We start from the raw sequence: 17,347 nt of genomic DNA on the forward strand, positions 1-17,347 counted from the left end.
AAAGTTACATTTTACTAAGATTGGACATTTATAAGTAATTTAAATGATCATGCTTATTTTTTAAGTCCCTTTTCATAAAAAAATATTTAAAAATAAACAACAGGATACTATCATTGGCATCACTTTAAATAATAATTATTAAGCACTAATATTAAAAATAATCTGAAGAACTCTGCCCCTGATATGTATTCTACTCTGATTACATGTATTAGCTACTTAACTAAAACTCACTCAAGCAGTTGGAACTGTGATGAGTGTGAGTGTGTGTGCATATCCTGAACATTTATTCATGTTTATTCTTTTTTCCTGAATGTCACTGAAGGTTCCACAACAGGATATGAAAGTATGGTTTGGGGAAAAAACAAGCGTGGTTAAGACACTATTTGGCATATAAATTATTTACCTGTATATTGAATTACAAGGAAAAATTAGTATACATTCTGTGTCCATTGGATAATGGAGTGCTCTTACAAGTTTTTGGTAACAAGCTAGTGCTTCCTTATTATTTAGATCAAATCACAAAAAGAGACTGTGGGATTTACTTGCCAATAAAAAATAAATATTACCATTGCACTTTTGTGTGTCTAAGTTTTTATATATATATATATATATATATATATACTGAGAAGTGTTCCACTGAACAGAAGTCTGGGTTCTCTGAACTACATTAACATTCCAGTTACAGTTCCCACTGCAGGGACCAACTCTGAAGCTAACCCCTCACTATAAAAGAAATCACTTGAATCAGTCTTTCAAAGCCAGCCAGCTAATAATTTGGAATCTGGTTCTTAATAAAATGTGTCCATTCTCTTCCTCAGAAGAATCTGTATTCCTCAATTCTAAGCAAGCAACATCTTGTATTATTAATAATTGTTGCCTTAAAAATCAATAAGTTAATCTTCTAAGGCAATGACAGAATTTACAGCTGAATTTTTAAACATGAAGAACTCAGAAAGTAACAGGTAATATAACAAGTTGTATTTTGATTTACTCTTTTATCCCAAAATTAAATACTTAAATGACCTCATGAGGAGGTTTATGATATAACCCCACCATGTCCCTTAATGCCACAGACACTCTTTTTAGTGAGTATTTCCTTTGAACAAAAAAGACAACTTTATTATTCATCAGTAGGTTGCTGGATGACCAGTGTAACTAAATTTTGACACGACTGTCTGGAAAGTAGTTTCATTTTTTTCATAGTTACACTGAGATGTAACCATTGACTCTTACAGCCAACAACAGAAGGTACTGAGTGTTTTTTCTGTAGGTGAAAAATATAAAATGGTTCATTGTATCCAGACTGGTAACAAGTTTATCCATGCATTAAATGGCAACACAAGCAAAATGCACAGTTGAGCAGGGAGGATCAGACGCATTCTTCTGCAGACATCAAGAGAGGATTAATGTATTCAAAACCTTCAAATTCAGACTGATCGATCTTCCTCACAATGTCACTGTTGAAAGAAAAATAATGTTCACCATCAAGATTTCTTTGATTTTTTTTACTTAAATGGTAAAATAAGATTAAAAATTAAAAATAAGGCTAATTTATAAGTTATGGGGGGAAAATCTACAAGTTCTTAGATTAACCCCCAAACATTTTCTAAAAGAATCAGCAGTACTGAAAATCAGAAAAGCCTTATAATCCCACGAGCAAGTTTGGAACCAAAAGGTAGTCCAAAACTGAAGACTGGGAATAAAAAAGGCACAAATAGTCACAATCTTAGGTAATCTTAATTTCTGACCTAAACAACATTTTTAATTATAGGTGAACACCCAGGTCTGAATCAGCATGCAATTTAGTGGACTGTATAGGCCATAGGGTCGCAAAGAGTCAGACACGGTTGAGCAACTTTCACTTCAACAACCCGATGGAAGATGGTGAAGAGAAAGCCCAGAAGTTAACCAAAGCGAAAAAACTGGAGGAAGTACTCTGAAAGATTCAGAGGGCCACCACAGGGAGGCAGTGGGTCACAGGGAGCAGAGAGGCTGGCATTCTGCTACACTGGGCTTCTAGTTAAGTATACAAGAGTATTACCATCAAATATTTCAGTACTTAAATGTACCTATCATACTGCAGAGAACAAAGTTACAAAGGATACGGCCCCTTCCTTCAAGAGGGACAAAACAGTACCTGCTAAGTCTCCTACACAACAGACTAAGCCCTGCTCTAACCACAGTTCTAAGAAAAACGTGACTTCTACTTGGCAAAATTAAGAAAGGCAAAAAAAAAAAAAAAGGCAGCATCATTCAACAAACACTAACTGAATGGAATTATGAAAGACTATGGTAAGTCTGGGGAAATGTCAGTAATTTATTAGAGTTGGAGCACAGGAATAGAAGGGTGTTGAGTGGCAGAGGATGCTGGAACGAAGGTAATGGCTAGCTCTAAGAAGCCAGTGATGTTAACACTAAAGAGGTCCATCTTGATCTATCAAAGGTCTGATTACATCTGAGAGAGCTCTGAAAGGTGGGGAAGATTTCAACAGGTGAAAAGGAAGGAGGAATAGAGAGGAAATATTAACAGCAAGCTATCAGGGAATGGTGGGTAACTGAGCTTGATGAAAACATGGCGCTTATGCTATAGTGAGAGATATGGCTAAAAAGTCATGCTCGAGCAGATGATGGGAGACGAATTACTCACCAAGGGGACAGATTTTACCTGCTAGGCAAGGTAGGAGTTTACTGAAGGGTTCTGATTAAAGGAGTTGGTACTTTGTATGTACTGAAAGGGTTGCAAAGTAAAGAAAGAGCCAATTAGAAATGACATAAGTGAGGAAGTAAAGGAAAAAGAGACAAGAACTTGGCAGCAGAAGGTATTATACAGCTTGGTAAGGAAAGTTGGCCTCAACAACCACTGACTCAGATAACTGAATCTGAATAAAGGAATACATGGTGGTACGATAAGCAGCAAAGGATAAATAAAAACAAGGACCTGATTGTGAACAATTTACACTTCAGATGTTTGAGGTGCTTATCTGACAAACTAGGAGAGAGTTTGAACTATTAAGGGGAAATGAAGCTCAGGGGAGATAACAGGGTGGTGGCTCAGAGCTTTAGAAACTATTGTTCATTTATTCTTTACAGCCAACCTTGGGAAGTAGGCAATGTGAGTAGACACAGGCTCAGAGAAGTTATGTAACTCAGACCCAGGGTACCCTGTTGGTAAGAGGCGGTGAGCGGATTCAAATTTCCATCTTTTGATTAAATCCAGTGCTCCTTCTAATACACACTGCTGTGAGAAATAATGACAAAAGGCACTATGCTAAGTACTACACATTCAAAAATAATCAAGGCTTACTGTCTACTAGTGTCTTTAGTCAACAATTATTTGCCAGTTTAGCTGGGAAGCATTTAATAGCTGGTTTCCATGCTATGGGGCTGGCTGAAATCTCCAAGGTATAAACTGCATGTAGCAAAGAGAAGGCAGTCATGAATAGATGCATGGAGCATCCTAGTCTCAGGGGGACAGGGTAAATAAGACGACAAGTGGTTAAAGAGATAATGCAGAACCAGGATGGGCAGCGCCAACTAAAGCAGGCCATCAGTGTCAGATGCTTTACAGACATTGGAGGAGACGGGGCAGATCAAAAAACGCTTTAAAATCTAGAAATTAAGAAGCCAATTCAACCTTTAAAAGCTTAAGGAACAGGTTCGATTGTAAGAGGTTAAAGTGCTGGCAGCAAGAAAGTATAAGACAGTCAATGTTGACTACTTCGAAGGAATTTAATAGAGACAGTGCTGGTTTATTTTTCTTTTACCATAAGCATCTATTAACTATTTCTGAAAAAGCTTGTAGATGAAAAGAAGGTGAGAGAAAAATGTGGTGGCTCAAAGAAGTGGGGAAAATTACCGCATTTGAGCATATTTATAAGCAGAGAGAAGAAATCGGAAAAGAGAAATTAAGGAAGGTGAAGTAATGGGGATAACTGGCACAATGAATCCTGGAGGAAATGAAGGAAACAGATTGAGCAAAGTGGGAGGCTACCCCATGCCTAAGAGGGACAGCCTTCCAAGAAGCAGGAAGCAGCCAAAGTTTGGGATGAGTTAGAGAGCAATTCTGAGATGCAAGGCGGTCTGGTGATGGCTGGAAAGGGAGCAAGCTCACAGCAGGGAGGTCTCAACCCTGGCAGTCCACTCAAGGAAAGGTTAATCCACTTAAGAGTGATGGAGGCAGGGGGAGGACGGAAGGCTTCTAAAATGTAGAGAGTTTGGAACAGCTGCAGTGAGGAATGTGATAAGAACTAACCAGATGTTAAAGTAAAATGACTGCCAAGTGGAAAGGGCTTCCATGACATGACAGAATGAATCGGTTAACAACAGCTGAAGGATCAAATATCCCCAAGTTATTCTAAGCCGTATCTTTAAAAGATATAAACACAATAAGTATGTCAGATCACTGCTGCCTGGGTCTGACACACTGGTGTAACCTTTTTAAAAAGTAATTTGACAATACATATCAACAGCTTTAAAAACTTCATCCCCTTTGACCTAATTCCCCTTCTAGGAATCTATCTAAAGGTAATGCTCAGGAACTCAGACCAAGATGGTCACTATCACAGTGGGAAGCAGCACAGTACAGTGCAAAGAGCACAGGCCTTAGTCAGACTTGGGTTTGAATCCTGGCTCTGTCAACTCACAGCTGCATAACCCTGCTCAATCTCTCTGAGCCTCAGTTTCCTCATCTGTAAAATGAAGAGGACGACAATGAGGTCTGTAAGACTGCTGTGAGAATTAGAGACAATACGTGTCAGCAAAGTAGAAAAAGACAAGTACTGTTTTTATAACTGTATAATTCAAATGTCCTGTAACTGGATGATTAGGTAAAATAAGATAATCTGATCATGGAACACTGTGTAGTTATTAAAAAATGGGACTATCAAGGCACTTTAAAAATATTTCAGTGTACAGAAATACTTACTCATCATCAGGAGTGAGCTGGACAGGTTCATTAGTAAACTGAGAATCAAAGTTGTCCAAACCAAATTCCCCAGAAATATTTGGTTTAAACGGAGGTACCACCTGCTTTTGCTCCATCTAGAAGAGACATAATGGATGACAGCTCAAGCCCACATTCTTAGAAAAATTCCACCTCTGTGTTTCTCCTCTATCCTCAGGTATTTCCCAGTCTTATTAAAGTGAGTCCCTGGGCCTGGTTCTACAATATTCATATGATGGAACTAATTTACAAATCTGAACACTGATGCAGGCCCCAATACTACTACAACCTGCTCCATTAAATTAATATTCTAAGCTTTCACAGTTTTAAACGCTTTTTAAAAAGCACCTAGAATTTTGTTGCTTTCTGTCATTTAAAGTGCTTTTAAAACAACAAAATTCTGTAAAGCAATTATCCTTCAATTAAAAAATAAATAAAATTTTAAAAAAGCATTTTAGAGAGTGGTTTTAAGTTATTTAAGCTGTGATACACTGGTTTTTCAATATTCTTTTACATTAATAAATTTTGGCCCAAGAAAATAATGAAAACTAATATTGGAAGGACTGATGCTGAAGCTCCAATACTTTGGCCACCTGATGCCAAGAGCTGATTCATTGCAAAAGACTCTGATGCTGGGAAAGACTGAGGGCAAGAGAAGGGGACAACAGAGGATGAGATGATTGGGTGGCATCACCAACTCAATGGACGTGAGTTTGAGCAAACTCTGGGAGACAGTGAAGGACAGGGAAGAGTGGTGTGTTGCATTCCATGAGGTCACAAAGAGTCAGACAGGACTTAGCAACTGAACAACAACAACAATATATGAAACAATCAAAATTTACATACCATATCCCAATCAACATTTCGGAAGAATGGGTGTCCCTGAATATCAGCAAATCCTGTTTGTGGATGACAACCCAATCGTTCCTTTGGGTCCTATGGTGGAAATGTTTCAAGAGCTGGGTGAATACTCTGCTTCAGAATAAATCACCTTTGTGACCTGTGTTTTGTGTCTGTTATATGATACCTTTATATCTGAAATCAGAATGGTCTATCTTTCATTTCTAGAAAATATAACACTAGATACTCAAAGGAGTATCTGATGCTTGTACCAAGCAAGATTTCCTCACAGCTCTTCTCCAGCTATCCTTGTAACTCAAGTGGAGAGATGTCACCACACCTTGCTAAAGAAAAGTGGGAAGAAGACAGAGAGCAGCAGAATTATTTGGGCAGCATCCAACTCTTTCTTTGACACGGGCTGGAGTGGTACTCAAAACACACAAACCCCCGAACGTCACCAGTTTGTTTCTAGCTCAGTTTAAAAGCCCTGTGTCCAGTTATAGCAACAACCGTAATTTGTGTACAATAACGATACAACCATTATCTGAATCACTGGACTGAGAAGCAGCCTGCAAATTATACAACTATCGTGAATGAGAACATGTTCCCATTTTCCTCTGTGGCAAAAGGCATTCTGCTTTGCATACTGACACTTCTCAGCTTCATTTTTCACTGTGTTAAAGGTAAGGTTTCCAGTTTGAATCTTTCCTCACATAAAATACTCATTTACAACAAGCTTGAATTTCTTATTTTATTAAAACTCATTATCTTATTTATCTCAGAAAATAAACGCACATCAACCTACTTTCTAACCTACCATTTATTTTTAAACAAGATTTTTAAAGTAAGAGGATGGAAAACTGGTTGGTGGTGTGGAAAGAAACCTACATATTTGGTGTTAGAGTGTTATGAATAAGAATAATTCAGAGTTGTAATTTTAGATCCTAAAACTTTTCTAGGGACTTCCCTGCTGGTCCAGTGGCTAAGACTCTGTGCTCCCAATGGAGGGGTCCTGGGTTCAATCCCTGGTCAGGGAACTAAGAGCCTACATGCTGTAATTAAGACCCAGTGCAAGCAAATAAAATAAAGATATTAAAAAAAAAACGTCTAGCCTATCAACTGCAACAAACAATGACAGAATGGTGTTCAGATTTTTTAAAGAGACAGCACTTCAGCATTTTATTTTTTCTGAATATTATCTAATTATAGGGTTGTGATAAGAGAATTTGGAGGGAACACTACTGCACCAAGTACTGAGTAAGTTAAAACATTCTATAATAATAATCTAAAGGAAACTGAAAAAATACAGATGGAAGTGCAATTGAGGCTATCCCCAAAGATGCCGTTTTTCTCTAACTGAGCACATGGTATTTTTTGTTTACATTAAAAACACCACACGTATGAGCCCACACACTCTGGAGCCTATGCTCTATAACAAGAGCAGCTCTGAGTGCCACAATCAGACAAGAGTCCATGCACCACAGTGAAGACCCAGCGCAGCCAAAAAATAAACAAAACAAACACCATACGTAATATAAAGCTAGGGGTAAACTATACTGGCAGAATGGAAAGGACCACACATCTCAGGATCTCATTCTGTCAAGGTACCCTTTGGTGAAGAGACAAGTTCCAGATCTAATGGAAAAATTATACACTTTGATGTTTTGGAATTTTATGTTGCCTGAAACTCTCCTTACCAGTGCCATTTGTATAGAGAGAAATCACTAACAATTTTATGTACAATTTATACCTTGTTGAGGAAGCTCTTCAGGACACTTGCAGCTTTTACAGATAAAGAACGCGGTATGCGAATTTGTTTTTCCAAAATAACTAGGAAGATAAAATATACAGCATTATTATAATTAACTTTTACAGGGGTTTCATCTTTATATTTTTATTATAAGATATTTAAGGCATTCCAGCAGGAAAAAACGGACATTACAAACACTATCTAAGCATCTTGTGTACCTTTCCAGTCCCAGACCTTTCCTTCCTACTCAGACGGCCTCTACTCTGAACAGTTTTGATCACTACATGCGTAGGTTTTATTCTTTGACTACCTTACTGTGTCTGTTGCCTTATCTGTAAAACTGGAATAAAAAGAATACCTGATTCATAGGGGTGTTGCTGTTGTTTTCTATTCAGTTGCTAAGTCGTGTCCGACTCTTTTGAAACCCCATAGACTGCAGCCAGGCTCCTCTGTCCATGGGATTATTCAGGCAAGAATACTGGAGTGGGTTGCCATGCCCTCCTCCAGGGGGTCTTCCTGACCCAGGGATGGAACCTGCATCTCCTGCATCGGCAGGCAGATTCTTTACCACTGAGCCACCAAGGAAGCCCTCATAGGAGGGTTATAAGGCTTAAACAGATTAGTATCTATAAAATGTGTGGCATGCATTACTATATTCGATTGTATTAGACTTTGCCAAATTATTTTCCAAAGTTGTCATGTCAGTTTTCACTCCATCCACCAGAGTTCCAGTTGCTTCATATCCTCACCAGCACTGTTATTAACCCTTACTAGTACTGGTGTTGTCAGACTTTAAAATTTTTGCCAAATGTGTAAGTATGAGATGGAAGCCCATTAATTTTTAATGTGCACACCCCTAATTAAGGAGGTTAAAAGTCTTTTGAGGTTTTCACAGCAAGCTAGATTTCCTATTACATGAAATATCTATTCATTTTCTGTGATGGCCTTAGTCATTAAATGTAGAATTTTATGGCAATTTTTACACTTCTCTGGACGGTGTGTTTGGGGTCCTTGTGCTTGTCTGCTTGTTTCTGTTCTGTTCAGTTCTTTGTGTTTCCAACTGCGGAGTTTCTTTCCTTCACCTTTTGATCCTTTTTATCTCCTTAGGACTCTGCCTTTTCCTATTACTGCTCTTGTATTTATGCATTCAGCATTGTAGCACAGGTGAAAAGACTGCCCTCTCCAGCCACACAGTTCCTTCCTCCAATCTCTGTGATGTACAATCTGAAGTCACCTCTTTGCTGTTTCTGAGTATGAGCAGGCAACTGGCAAATGGGACCAAAAACTAAGCAGTAGTAATGATAGATCAAAACAACAAAAAACTCAGAGCCTCATGTGTTCAGGGGTACACTGTCCAGATTATTCTTCCTCTTTCTTACTAGAAAGTAATAACTATAGCTGTCTTCATTCATGCCTTAGGTTGGGTTATTCACAGAGACTCTGTAAAATACTGCAAATTACCTTGAAAAAGATAATCCTCTGTGTTTTGATCAGGGTTATCAGAGCTCCCAACAATATCAAATGGAGACCTTCCTGCCATCATCTCAAACATTAGTACTCCAAGAGCCCACCAATCAACACTGAAACCTTCAAAATGAAATTTTAAAGCAATAAATTATCCATTCCACATTCTAAAATGTCAGTAATTTGAGATTAATTTTATTACATAATTAAAAAAATAGACATAATGAAAAAGTAAACTTGAAATGCATTATAATGATCATGGCAGGCATCGAGGATTACAAGAACATTTCACTTATCAAAGAAGGGAGGTAACTAAACGATAACTGTAAAATATAGAAAATGAAACACAAGTTTCTCTTCCCATTGGTTACACTAAGCTGCAGAGACCGATATGTCTATGCCAAGTTATACAATTATCCTGCACACTTTGTCCCACCAAATATGTTTGTAATTATAGACTCAAGAACCTGCCTCTAATATTTTGTTTTGAGGACATAATTAAATTGTATTTGAAATAACCTTGCTTGGTATGAAACTTGATCTTCTGCTACCTGATTAAAGATCCTGAAAGGACTTTGGAACCAGATTATAAGCAGCTATCAGAAATAGCCATCCTCCTTTACAACTGCTGAAATCAAAGGGCCAGAACCCAAAGGGCCAAATGTTTTCTTAAGATAAACACAACTTCTGGTTTTTGACAAGCAGGGAATCTTTCCCATCTTTCAGATTCCTGGGGGAAATACCCCAGGAAATCTGAACAATCTTACAGAAGTTTATGATTCTGAAATTACCTGGTTGATTAAATCCCAACTCTGCCACTTTCCTGCTACATGACCTTGGGCAAGTTATTTAACGTTTTTGTCTACCAGTTTCCTCGTTTGTAAAATGTCAATTAATTGTGCTTATCTCATAGGATTATTAAGAGAATTAGATTAACTTAGTTAATATATGTAAACTGCTTAGCATAGTGCCAGTACTCTTAAGTGCTTGCCATATTCAAATTGGCATCCCCAAATACTATCAAAGTCCCACTGTTTCTGATTTCAGAATTTGAAGTTTTTACTAGGTTTTAAGATGATCAAGAAAGTTTATGTTAATAAGTGCAGTACTGAAATACTACAGTATACTATAATGCAATTGGTATCACATCTAACCACTCTTCCATCACATGGCCAAAATACCACCAAATTATTACCATAATCTTCTCCTCTTAAGATTTCAGGAGCGATGTAATTAGGAGTACCACAGAAAGTGCTAGTTGTATCTCCTGGCCGTAATCCTTCCTTTTATTTAAAAAAATAAAAAAAAAGAAAGAAAATAATAAGATGCAAAATTTGTTTTATTTATTTATTTATGTATTTTGCAAAATTTGTTTTAAATTAACCTCTTTTATTTCATTTTCATATAAGGTTAGCATCCATAGGTAGTATATTGAGCTTAAATAAAATATCACTAGCACAGCTGCTTTTATTATTAAAACCACAGGTTGCTACTAAATACCTTAAAGAAAACTTGACCTCATTAGATATAGTAGAATTCAATTAAGATTAAAAACTGCATTCAAAATAATTTATATTCAAGTAAAATTATAGTATAAAAATGTAAATTGCATGAATCAAAGGAAGCATATTTTATGAAGAAAAGCTTTTAAATCCCACTTCCTAGCACAACCACGACTGGCATTATGTTGTTTCCCTTCTGGTCATTTCTCCTAAGTCACACATTTATTGGTTTTGTATTCTAATAGCTACAGGGTAGAGGAAATTAAGGTAGAACACACTAACGTGTACAAATAGAGAAACTACACAACAACAAATGAACAATCACCAAGAAGCTAAAACAAACTAGAATGTAGCTAACAACACAGCCTCAAAATACAACTAGTAAAAATGAACAAAATAATTCAGAGGATTGCAGAATCTCTGCTACTGTCGGAATGTTTATGTGCCCCTGACACGTGGTGGTAACCTAATGTGACAGCACTGGGAGGTGGGGCCTCTGGGCAGGTGATCAGGTCCTGAGGTTGGAGCCCCATGATGAGATTCATGTTTTCATAAGAGAAAGAGCTAGCTCTCTGTCTGTCTCCTCACCATGTGAGGATACAATGGGAGACAGTCATCTGCAAAGCAGGAAGGGTACCTTCAGACCCCAGATCTTCCAGAACCTTGATCGTGGACTTCTCAATCTCCAGAACCACAAGAAATAAATGTTTGCTGTGTAAGCCACCTAACCTATGGTACCCTGTAATAGCAGCCCAGACTGACAGTCTCCAATCATGAAGGTGATTTTTAAAACATCTATATATACTTTAAAAAAAAAAGAAAAAAAGATCATACAGACAAAAAATTAGTAAGCAGAGGGAGATTTGAACAAAAGCTAAAGTTTAAAATATGTATAGTATATACACATATAGAATACATATATATGTGTGTATGTGTGGGAAAAGGGAAAAGGAGGGAGACAGAGACTTCTTGCATGCAAAATAGAGATTACATATCCTTTCTAAAGTACATTTGGGATAGTGACCAAATACAAGGCATAAAGGAAATTTCAACATATTTCAAAGCACTATTATCATTCAGACTATTCTCTGATCAAAAGGAAATTAAATAAGAAATCAACAATAGGAAGACAGTTTACCCAAATAGCCAAAACAGTTTTGAGAAAGAAGAACAAAGCTAGGGGAATCATGTTACCTGACTTCAGATTATACTACAAAGCTAAAGTAATGAACAGTGTGGTACTGGCACAAAAACAGGCATATAAATCAATGGGACAGAAATAGAAAGTCCAGAAATAAACCAAGCATTTATGGTTAATTATTCTATGACAAAGGAGGCAAGAATATGCAATGGAAAAAGATAGTTTCTTCAATTAGTGGTTTTGGGAAAACGGGACAGCTGGATGTAAAAGAATAAAACTAGAACATTTTTCCTACCATACACAAAAATAAAATAAAAAACAGATTAAAGACCTAAACGTTATGACTAGAAACCACGAAACTCCTAAAAGAAAACACAGGCAGAACATGCTGTGCTATATACTGTACCAATATGTATATTTTTTTATCTGTCTCCTAAGCCAAAGAAAACAAAAGCAAAAATAAACAAATGGGACCTAATCAAACTTAAAGTTTCTGCACAGCAAAGGAAACCATTTATAAAATACTACTAGAATACTACTCAGCCATGAAAAGGAATGAGATTTTGCCATAAACAACAACATGTATGGACTTGGAAGGTTCTATGTTTAGTGAAATAAGTCAGACAGAGAAACAAATACTGTATGCTATCACTTATATGTGGAATTTTAAAAATAAAACTAATGAATATAATAAAACAACAAATCAGACTCACAAATACAGAGAATAAGCGAGTGGCTATCAGTGGTGTGAGTGAAGTGGCAAAGCAGAGGCAGGGGATTAAGGGGTACAATCTACCAAGTATAAAATAAATAAACTACAAGGATATATTATACAGCACAGGGATTATAGTCCGCATTTTATAACTATAAATGGAGTACAATCTTTAAAAACTGTGAATCATGATGTACAGCTGAAATATATAATACTGTAAATCAACCACATCTCAATTAAAATGAAAAACAATAAAAGTCTAAATACAAACTGAATAATACTAAATATACAATTAAACATCTGCTTTTTCTTACTTTGCAAGTATGTAATTTCCCATGTAATAATAGATTTCCTATTATTAATGATTACAAAATTCAACTCAACATATGTACCTAGAATTTAACCATTTCCCTATTGTTAAATTACATGGTACAAAATTCCAAACAAAAAGAGGGAGAAAATACAGACTAGAAATCAAGTTGTCTTCCCATTCTTGTCTGACATATCCAGTTTCAGCTTCTTAGAGACAACCACTGTTATATGAGGTTCTTAGGAATTCCTGCAGAGATATTCCTGGTATGGGGTATGCATTTTTCTTCAGATTTTATACTATTGCATACAATATGAATATAAATATCTAGAAGAAATACTTGGTAATATATAGTGACTTCAAGGGTTTTTTAAGATCCCTAACAGGGGTATTGGAGAAGGAAATGGCAACCCACTCCAATGTTCTTGTCTGGAGAATCCCAGGGACGGGGGAGCCTGGTGGGCTTCCGTCTATGGGGTCGCACAGAGTCAGACACGACTGAAGCATCTTAGCAGCAGCAACAGGGGTATATATGTTATTTTTATATATAGGCATACCATGGAGATACTGCAGTTTGGTTTCAGATCCCAACAATAAAGTAGATATCACAAGTGAAGTCACATGAATATTTTTGATTTTCCAGTGCACGTAAAAATTATGTGTACACTACACTGTAATCCATTAAATGTGCAACAGCATCATGTCTAAAAACAAAATGTATACCTTAACTAAAAGATACTTTAAACACAATGTTGTAAATCAAATATATTTCAATAAAATTTTTTTAAAAACTTTATTGTTAAAAAATGTTAACCATCATCTAACAACACAGGGTTGCCACAATCTTCAATTTGTAAAAAACACAGTATCTGTGCAGCACAGTAAAACAAGGCATGCCTGTACAAAGAAATATGAATGGGATTTAAGTTGTTTTGTATTAATGGCAATGGCTTGACATACAGTGATGGTTTATGACATGCACTTGCAAGGTAAGAGTCAGAGGCAGTCTGTTAACCTGTAAAAGAGCTGTACTAAATCATTCAGCTTTGGACTGGATATCTGAATGTAGGTCTATCAGCCAAATTATAGCATAAAATAGACATTATTATGAAATCCCCCTGCTGATAAAAAATAGTGGGAGGCACATCAATTTATAAAATAGCTAAAGTTTTCAATTAAAAAATCAATATTCATAAAATATTTCAAACATAACTCTGAAGATGTTAACTGCAGTTTTCATATGCTTCCAGTCATCACTATTCTCTGCATTCCTTATATAAAAGCATCTAGTGAGAAACTGAAGAAATTAAATAAACCTAAAGAAACCATTTCTGGAAAAACTATGGAAAAAATCTTAGTGTTTTAGATTTCCCAAAGAATAATTATAAGGAAGAAAAATTCATCCAATATTTGCCTAAGGTCAGACTTTAGGCAAGTTTAAATACTGACTCTTAAGTCATAAGATAGGAACATTCCAATTTCCAGGGGACTTATTTCCCACAAGCTTTAACATTGAGTGTAAATGTGTTAGGTTGGAAAAGAGACAAAGTACTGTTGGTAAGGTCTCTGAACACAAGTTCAAATTCTGGGATCATTCCCTACTAATAATATTAAACAACTCCTGGAGAAGGAGGCAGAAAAGGAGGTAAGTGGAACAACCAATTTAAAGAACTACTGAAAAAAAATCTCTAGAAGATTTATCAAAGATCTTGATTAAGATTAAATTGATTGAGGATCTCTGGCAAGAATGAGAGTATGTAACAAACCAGTATTATTTTTCATTAAGAGTAACAAAAGATCAAGTAATAAGTTTTCTTTAACATCTTCTAGGCAAAACAGGATGCTCAAATTCCTTTGAATAAAAGAGTCAGGCTGGGATTTCCCTGGTAGTCCAATGGTTAAGAATCCACCTGCCAATGTAGGGCACACAGGTTCAATCCCTGGTCCGGGAGGATTCTACATGCCACTGGGCAACTGAGCCCCCTGCAACACAATTACTGAGCCCAGGCGCCTAGAGCCTGTGCTCCAGAAGAGAAGCCACCGCAATGAGAAGCCTGTGCACTGCAACTAGAGAAAGTCTGTGTGCAGCAACAAAGACCCAGTGTGGCCAAACATAAATTTCAAAAAATTTATTAAAAAAAAAAAGAGGCAGGCCCTAGAGGCACTTCCCTTAGGTGAATGGGGAAAAGCAGTTCACACATTCGCATTCACAGGCTTGCTACCACATTTACCATGTGAAGAAAATTCTGTCTTGGTTATTTTGACAAGGAGAGTAGTCCCCTGAACATTTTCTGAAAAAAGACTGGAACTTTAAATGAAACACTGTTACAAAATGAATAAAACACTCAGAAATAAAGGACATGTCCTGAGAATAACTAAAATTCTTAAGTTTGCTCTATCATCAGATATTTAAATATGAAAGAATGTTAGATTCCCTGGGAAAATCTTGAGTGCATTATAAAGAGTCACAATCAAAAGGCCAAAGCTTGGAAGATGATATGCAAGGTGTTGTGCTAAAGTCTGGGACTGTAGATAGTATTTACCTACAGATTTTATATAATAGTAGCACGACTTTCAAGATAAAAAAGTATAGACAATAAAAAGAAATAAACTTTTACAGCACATGTAACATCATAGAAAATGTGGAATTTCATAAATGGATAGGAGATTAGTACAGCCATCTCTGTTTAGGATATTTTTTGCCATTTTAGCACAAAGTAGCAACTATTTCCCCAGTTTTGAATGCAAAGTTATTGACCAAAACAATTTCCTGAGCTGCTGACTAGAAACATCCCTCACCTTACACATGCCGTAGTCAGTGAGTTTAATGTGTCCTTCAGAGTCCAGCAACACGTTGTCCAATTTCAAATCTCTATAAATTATCCCTCGTTCATGAAGATAATTTAATGCTAGACTGATTTCTGCAGAGTAAAATCTAAAATAAAATGAAAAATTAACTCATTTGATTCAAGTTTTTAAATCGTGGTAAGTTTCTAGAGGAAGGTATTTAAATCCTACTTCCATCTGCAAATCAGAACATCAAAATCATGTCAAAAGATTTTTTTCCTCCCAATGTTTTCAGAAATAATACCAAAACACAAATTGAGGCACCACTTTAAAATAGCTGAGCCCCAAACACAATTATAAAAGTTCCAGTCTAAATTAAACCCATACTTTTCATAAAGTTTAATTTGAACATCTCAAGCAGGGATTCCTAATCTGGGTCCTTGGATGGACTTAAGAATGCCCACACTCCTACAACTGGATACAAAGTTGTATGGACATCTTCTATAGTTTCCATAGTTTTCATCACTTCTCTAAGAGACAAATGACCTTCCAAAAGGCTAAGAACCATTGATTGGTCAAAAATGGAAAGAATACTGAAAGCTGACTACTCAAATAATAAAACCCACACCAAAATTCTAAAAATGAGTTAAATTATTCTACAACAGGAAGACATTTTCAGAACTGCCACCAACTCATTGGTGATAGGAAAATTTTTGACCTGAATAAAGCTGCTTTGGTGAGTATTATCATGATCATGTTTGGAAATGTGTAATACATACCTTCTAGCTACTTAATTCTAAAAACAAGGAATTTGAGCCCTTATCCTGTATCTGGTTCCTACAAAAGCAAAGATGGTATAAAACCAGAATGGGTACTTTAATAAAATAAAAACTAGGCTACTTTCCCTCAGTCCAACTGAACAAACAAGGAACAAATACTGGCTATATCCACAATTCAAAATATTATCTGTGGCTTTGCTATGAAGGGTGACCATTTGCTAAAGCTGAAATAAATAATGAACATACAGTAAATTAAACAATAAGATAGATTAATACACTTTACACCTTCCTATAAAATTGAAGGTTATTAACTCTTTTTGATAAGAAATATCAATGAATAGCAAGATTTCCACTAAATAAGTTATTTTTTTAAAATGAGTCTCTAACCTTTGTTAAATACACATACAAACTCACTTGCTTCCTTTTGGCATTACTCTCGTGAAGTGCAGAAGGGTAGAATTATTTCTAATTATGAGTAAAAAACAAAACAAAATATGGCACTGACAGATTAAACTTCTTATCCAAGGCCATGATCCTTTCCCACCGAAGTCCTCAAAAAACTATTTACTATCTTGTATAATAATATCAAATTAAGGGCACTAAACAAATGATATTTAATACTTTTTCTCTTATTAATCAACATATATGGAGTAAGAGGGCGGAATGCCAAAGGCAGAATAATTCAGAAACTATAACTATGGAAGAACAGTCCGAATTACATCATAGGTTAAGAGGAATTGTTTCATTACGCTCAAGTATATATGAACAATAACCTTTATTCTATTTTATTTCATTTTATTGGCTGTGCTGTGAGGCATGCCAGAGGGATCTTAGTTCCCTGGGATTGAACCCATGCCCCCGGGACTAAGGGCGCAGAGTCTTAACCACTGGACCGCCAGGGAAGTCCCAACAATCATCTTCTAACGAAAAACTGTCAGAGATCATTGCATAATAAGATTAATATGTTTATATATTCATTCATTATTTCAGTGGCTGATACTGAATAGGCAAAATATTTGGAAATAATTGAGCTTAGTCGACTGAAGGCTTCCCCTTGAATACTGTTTATACCTCTCAACTGCTTATAATTAGATTATACTATATGTAATATATAATGCTA

General features: G+C 36.2%; 1 protein-coding gene across 1 annotated transcript in view; it reads right to left on the minus strand.

The window, feature by feature from the left end:
* Positions 1–1,369: 1,369 nt before the first annotated feature.
* Positions 1,370–17,347, minus strand: part of PRKCI (protein kinase C iota) — a 67,434-nt gene continuing 51,456 nt past the window's right edge. The window contains exons 12-18 of the mRNA XM_052639269.1: positions 15,461–15,596; positions 10,192–10,279; positions 8,994–9,119; positions 7,533–7,612; positions 5,789–5,878; positions 4,925–5,040; positions 1,370–1,457 (exon numbers count right to left, since the gene is read on the minus strand). Coding sequence (XP_052495229.1) covers positions 1,370–1,457; positions 4,925–5,040; positions 5,789–5,878; positions 7,533–7,612; positions 8,994–9,119; positions 10,192–10,279; positions 15,461–15,596 — 724 coding nt within the window. The remainder of the gene's footprint in view (positions 1,458–4,924; positions 5,041–5,788; positions 5,879–7,532; positions 7,613–8,993; positions 9,120–10,191; positions 10,280–15,460; positions 15,597–17,347) is intronic.

The sequence above is a fragment of the Budorcas taxicolor genome, chromosome 1 (genome assembly GCF_023091745.1).
Source record: "Budorcas taxicolor isolate Tak-1 chromosome 1, Takin1.1, whole genome shotgun sequence".
NCBI lineage: Eukaryota > Metazoa > Chordata > Mammalia > Artiodactyla > Bovidae > Budorcas > Budorcas taxicolor.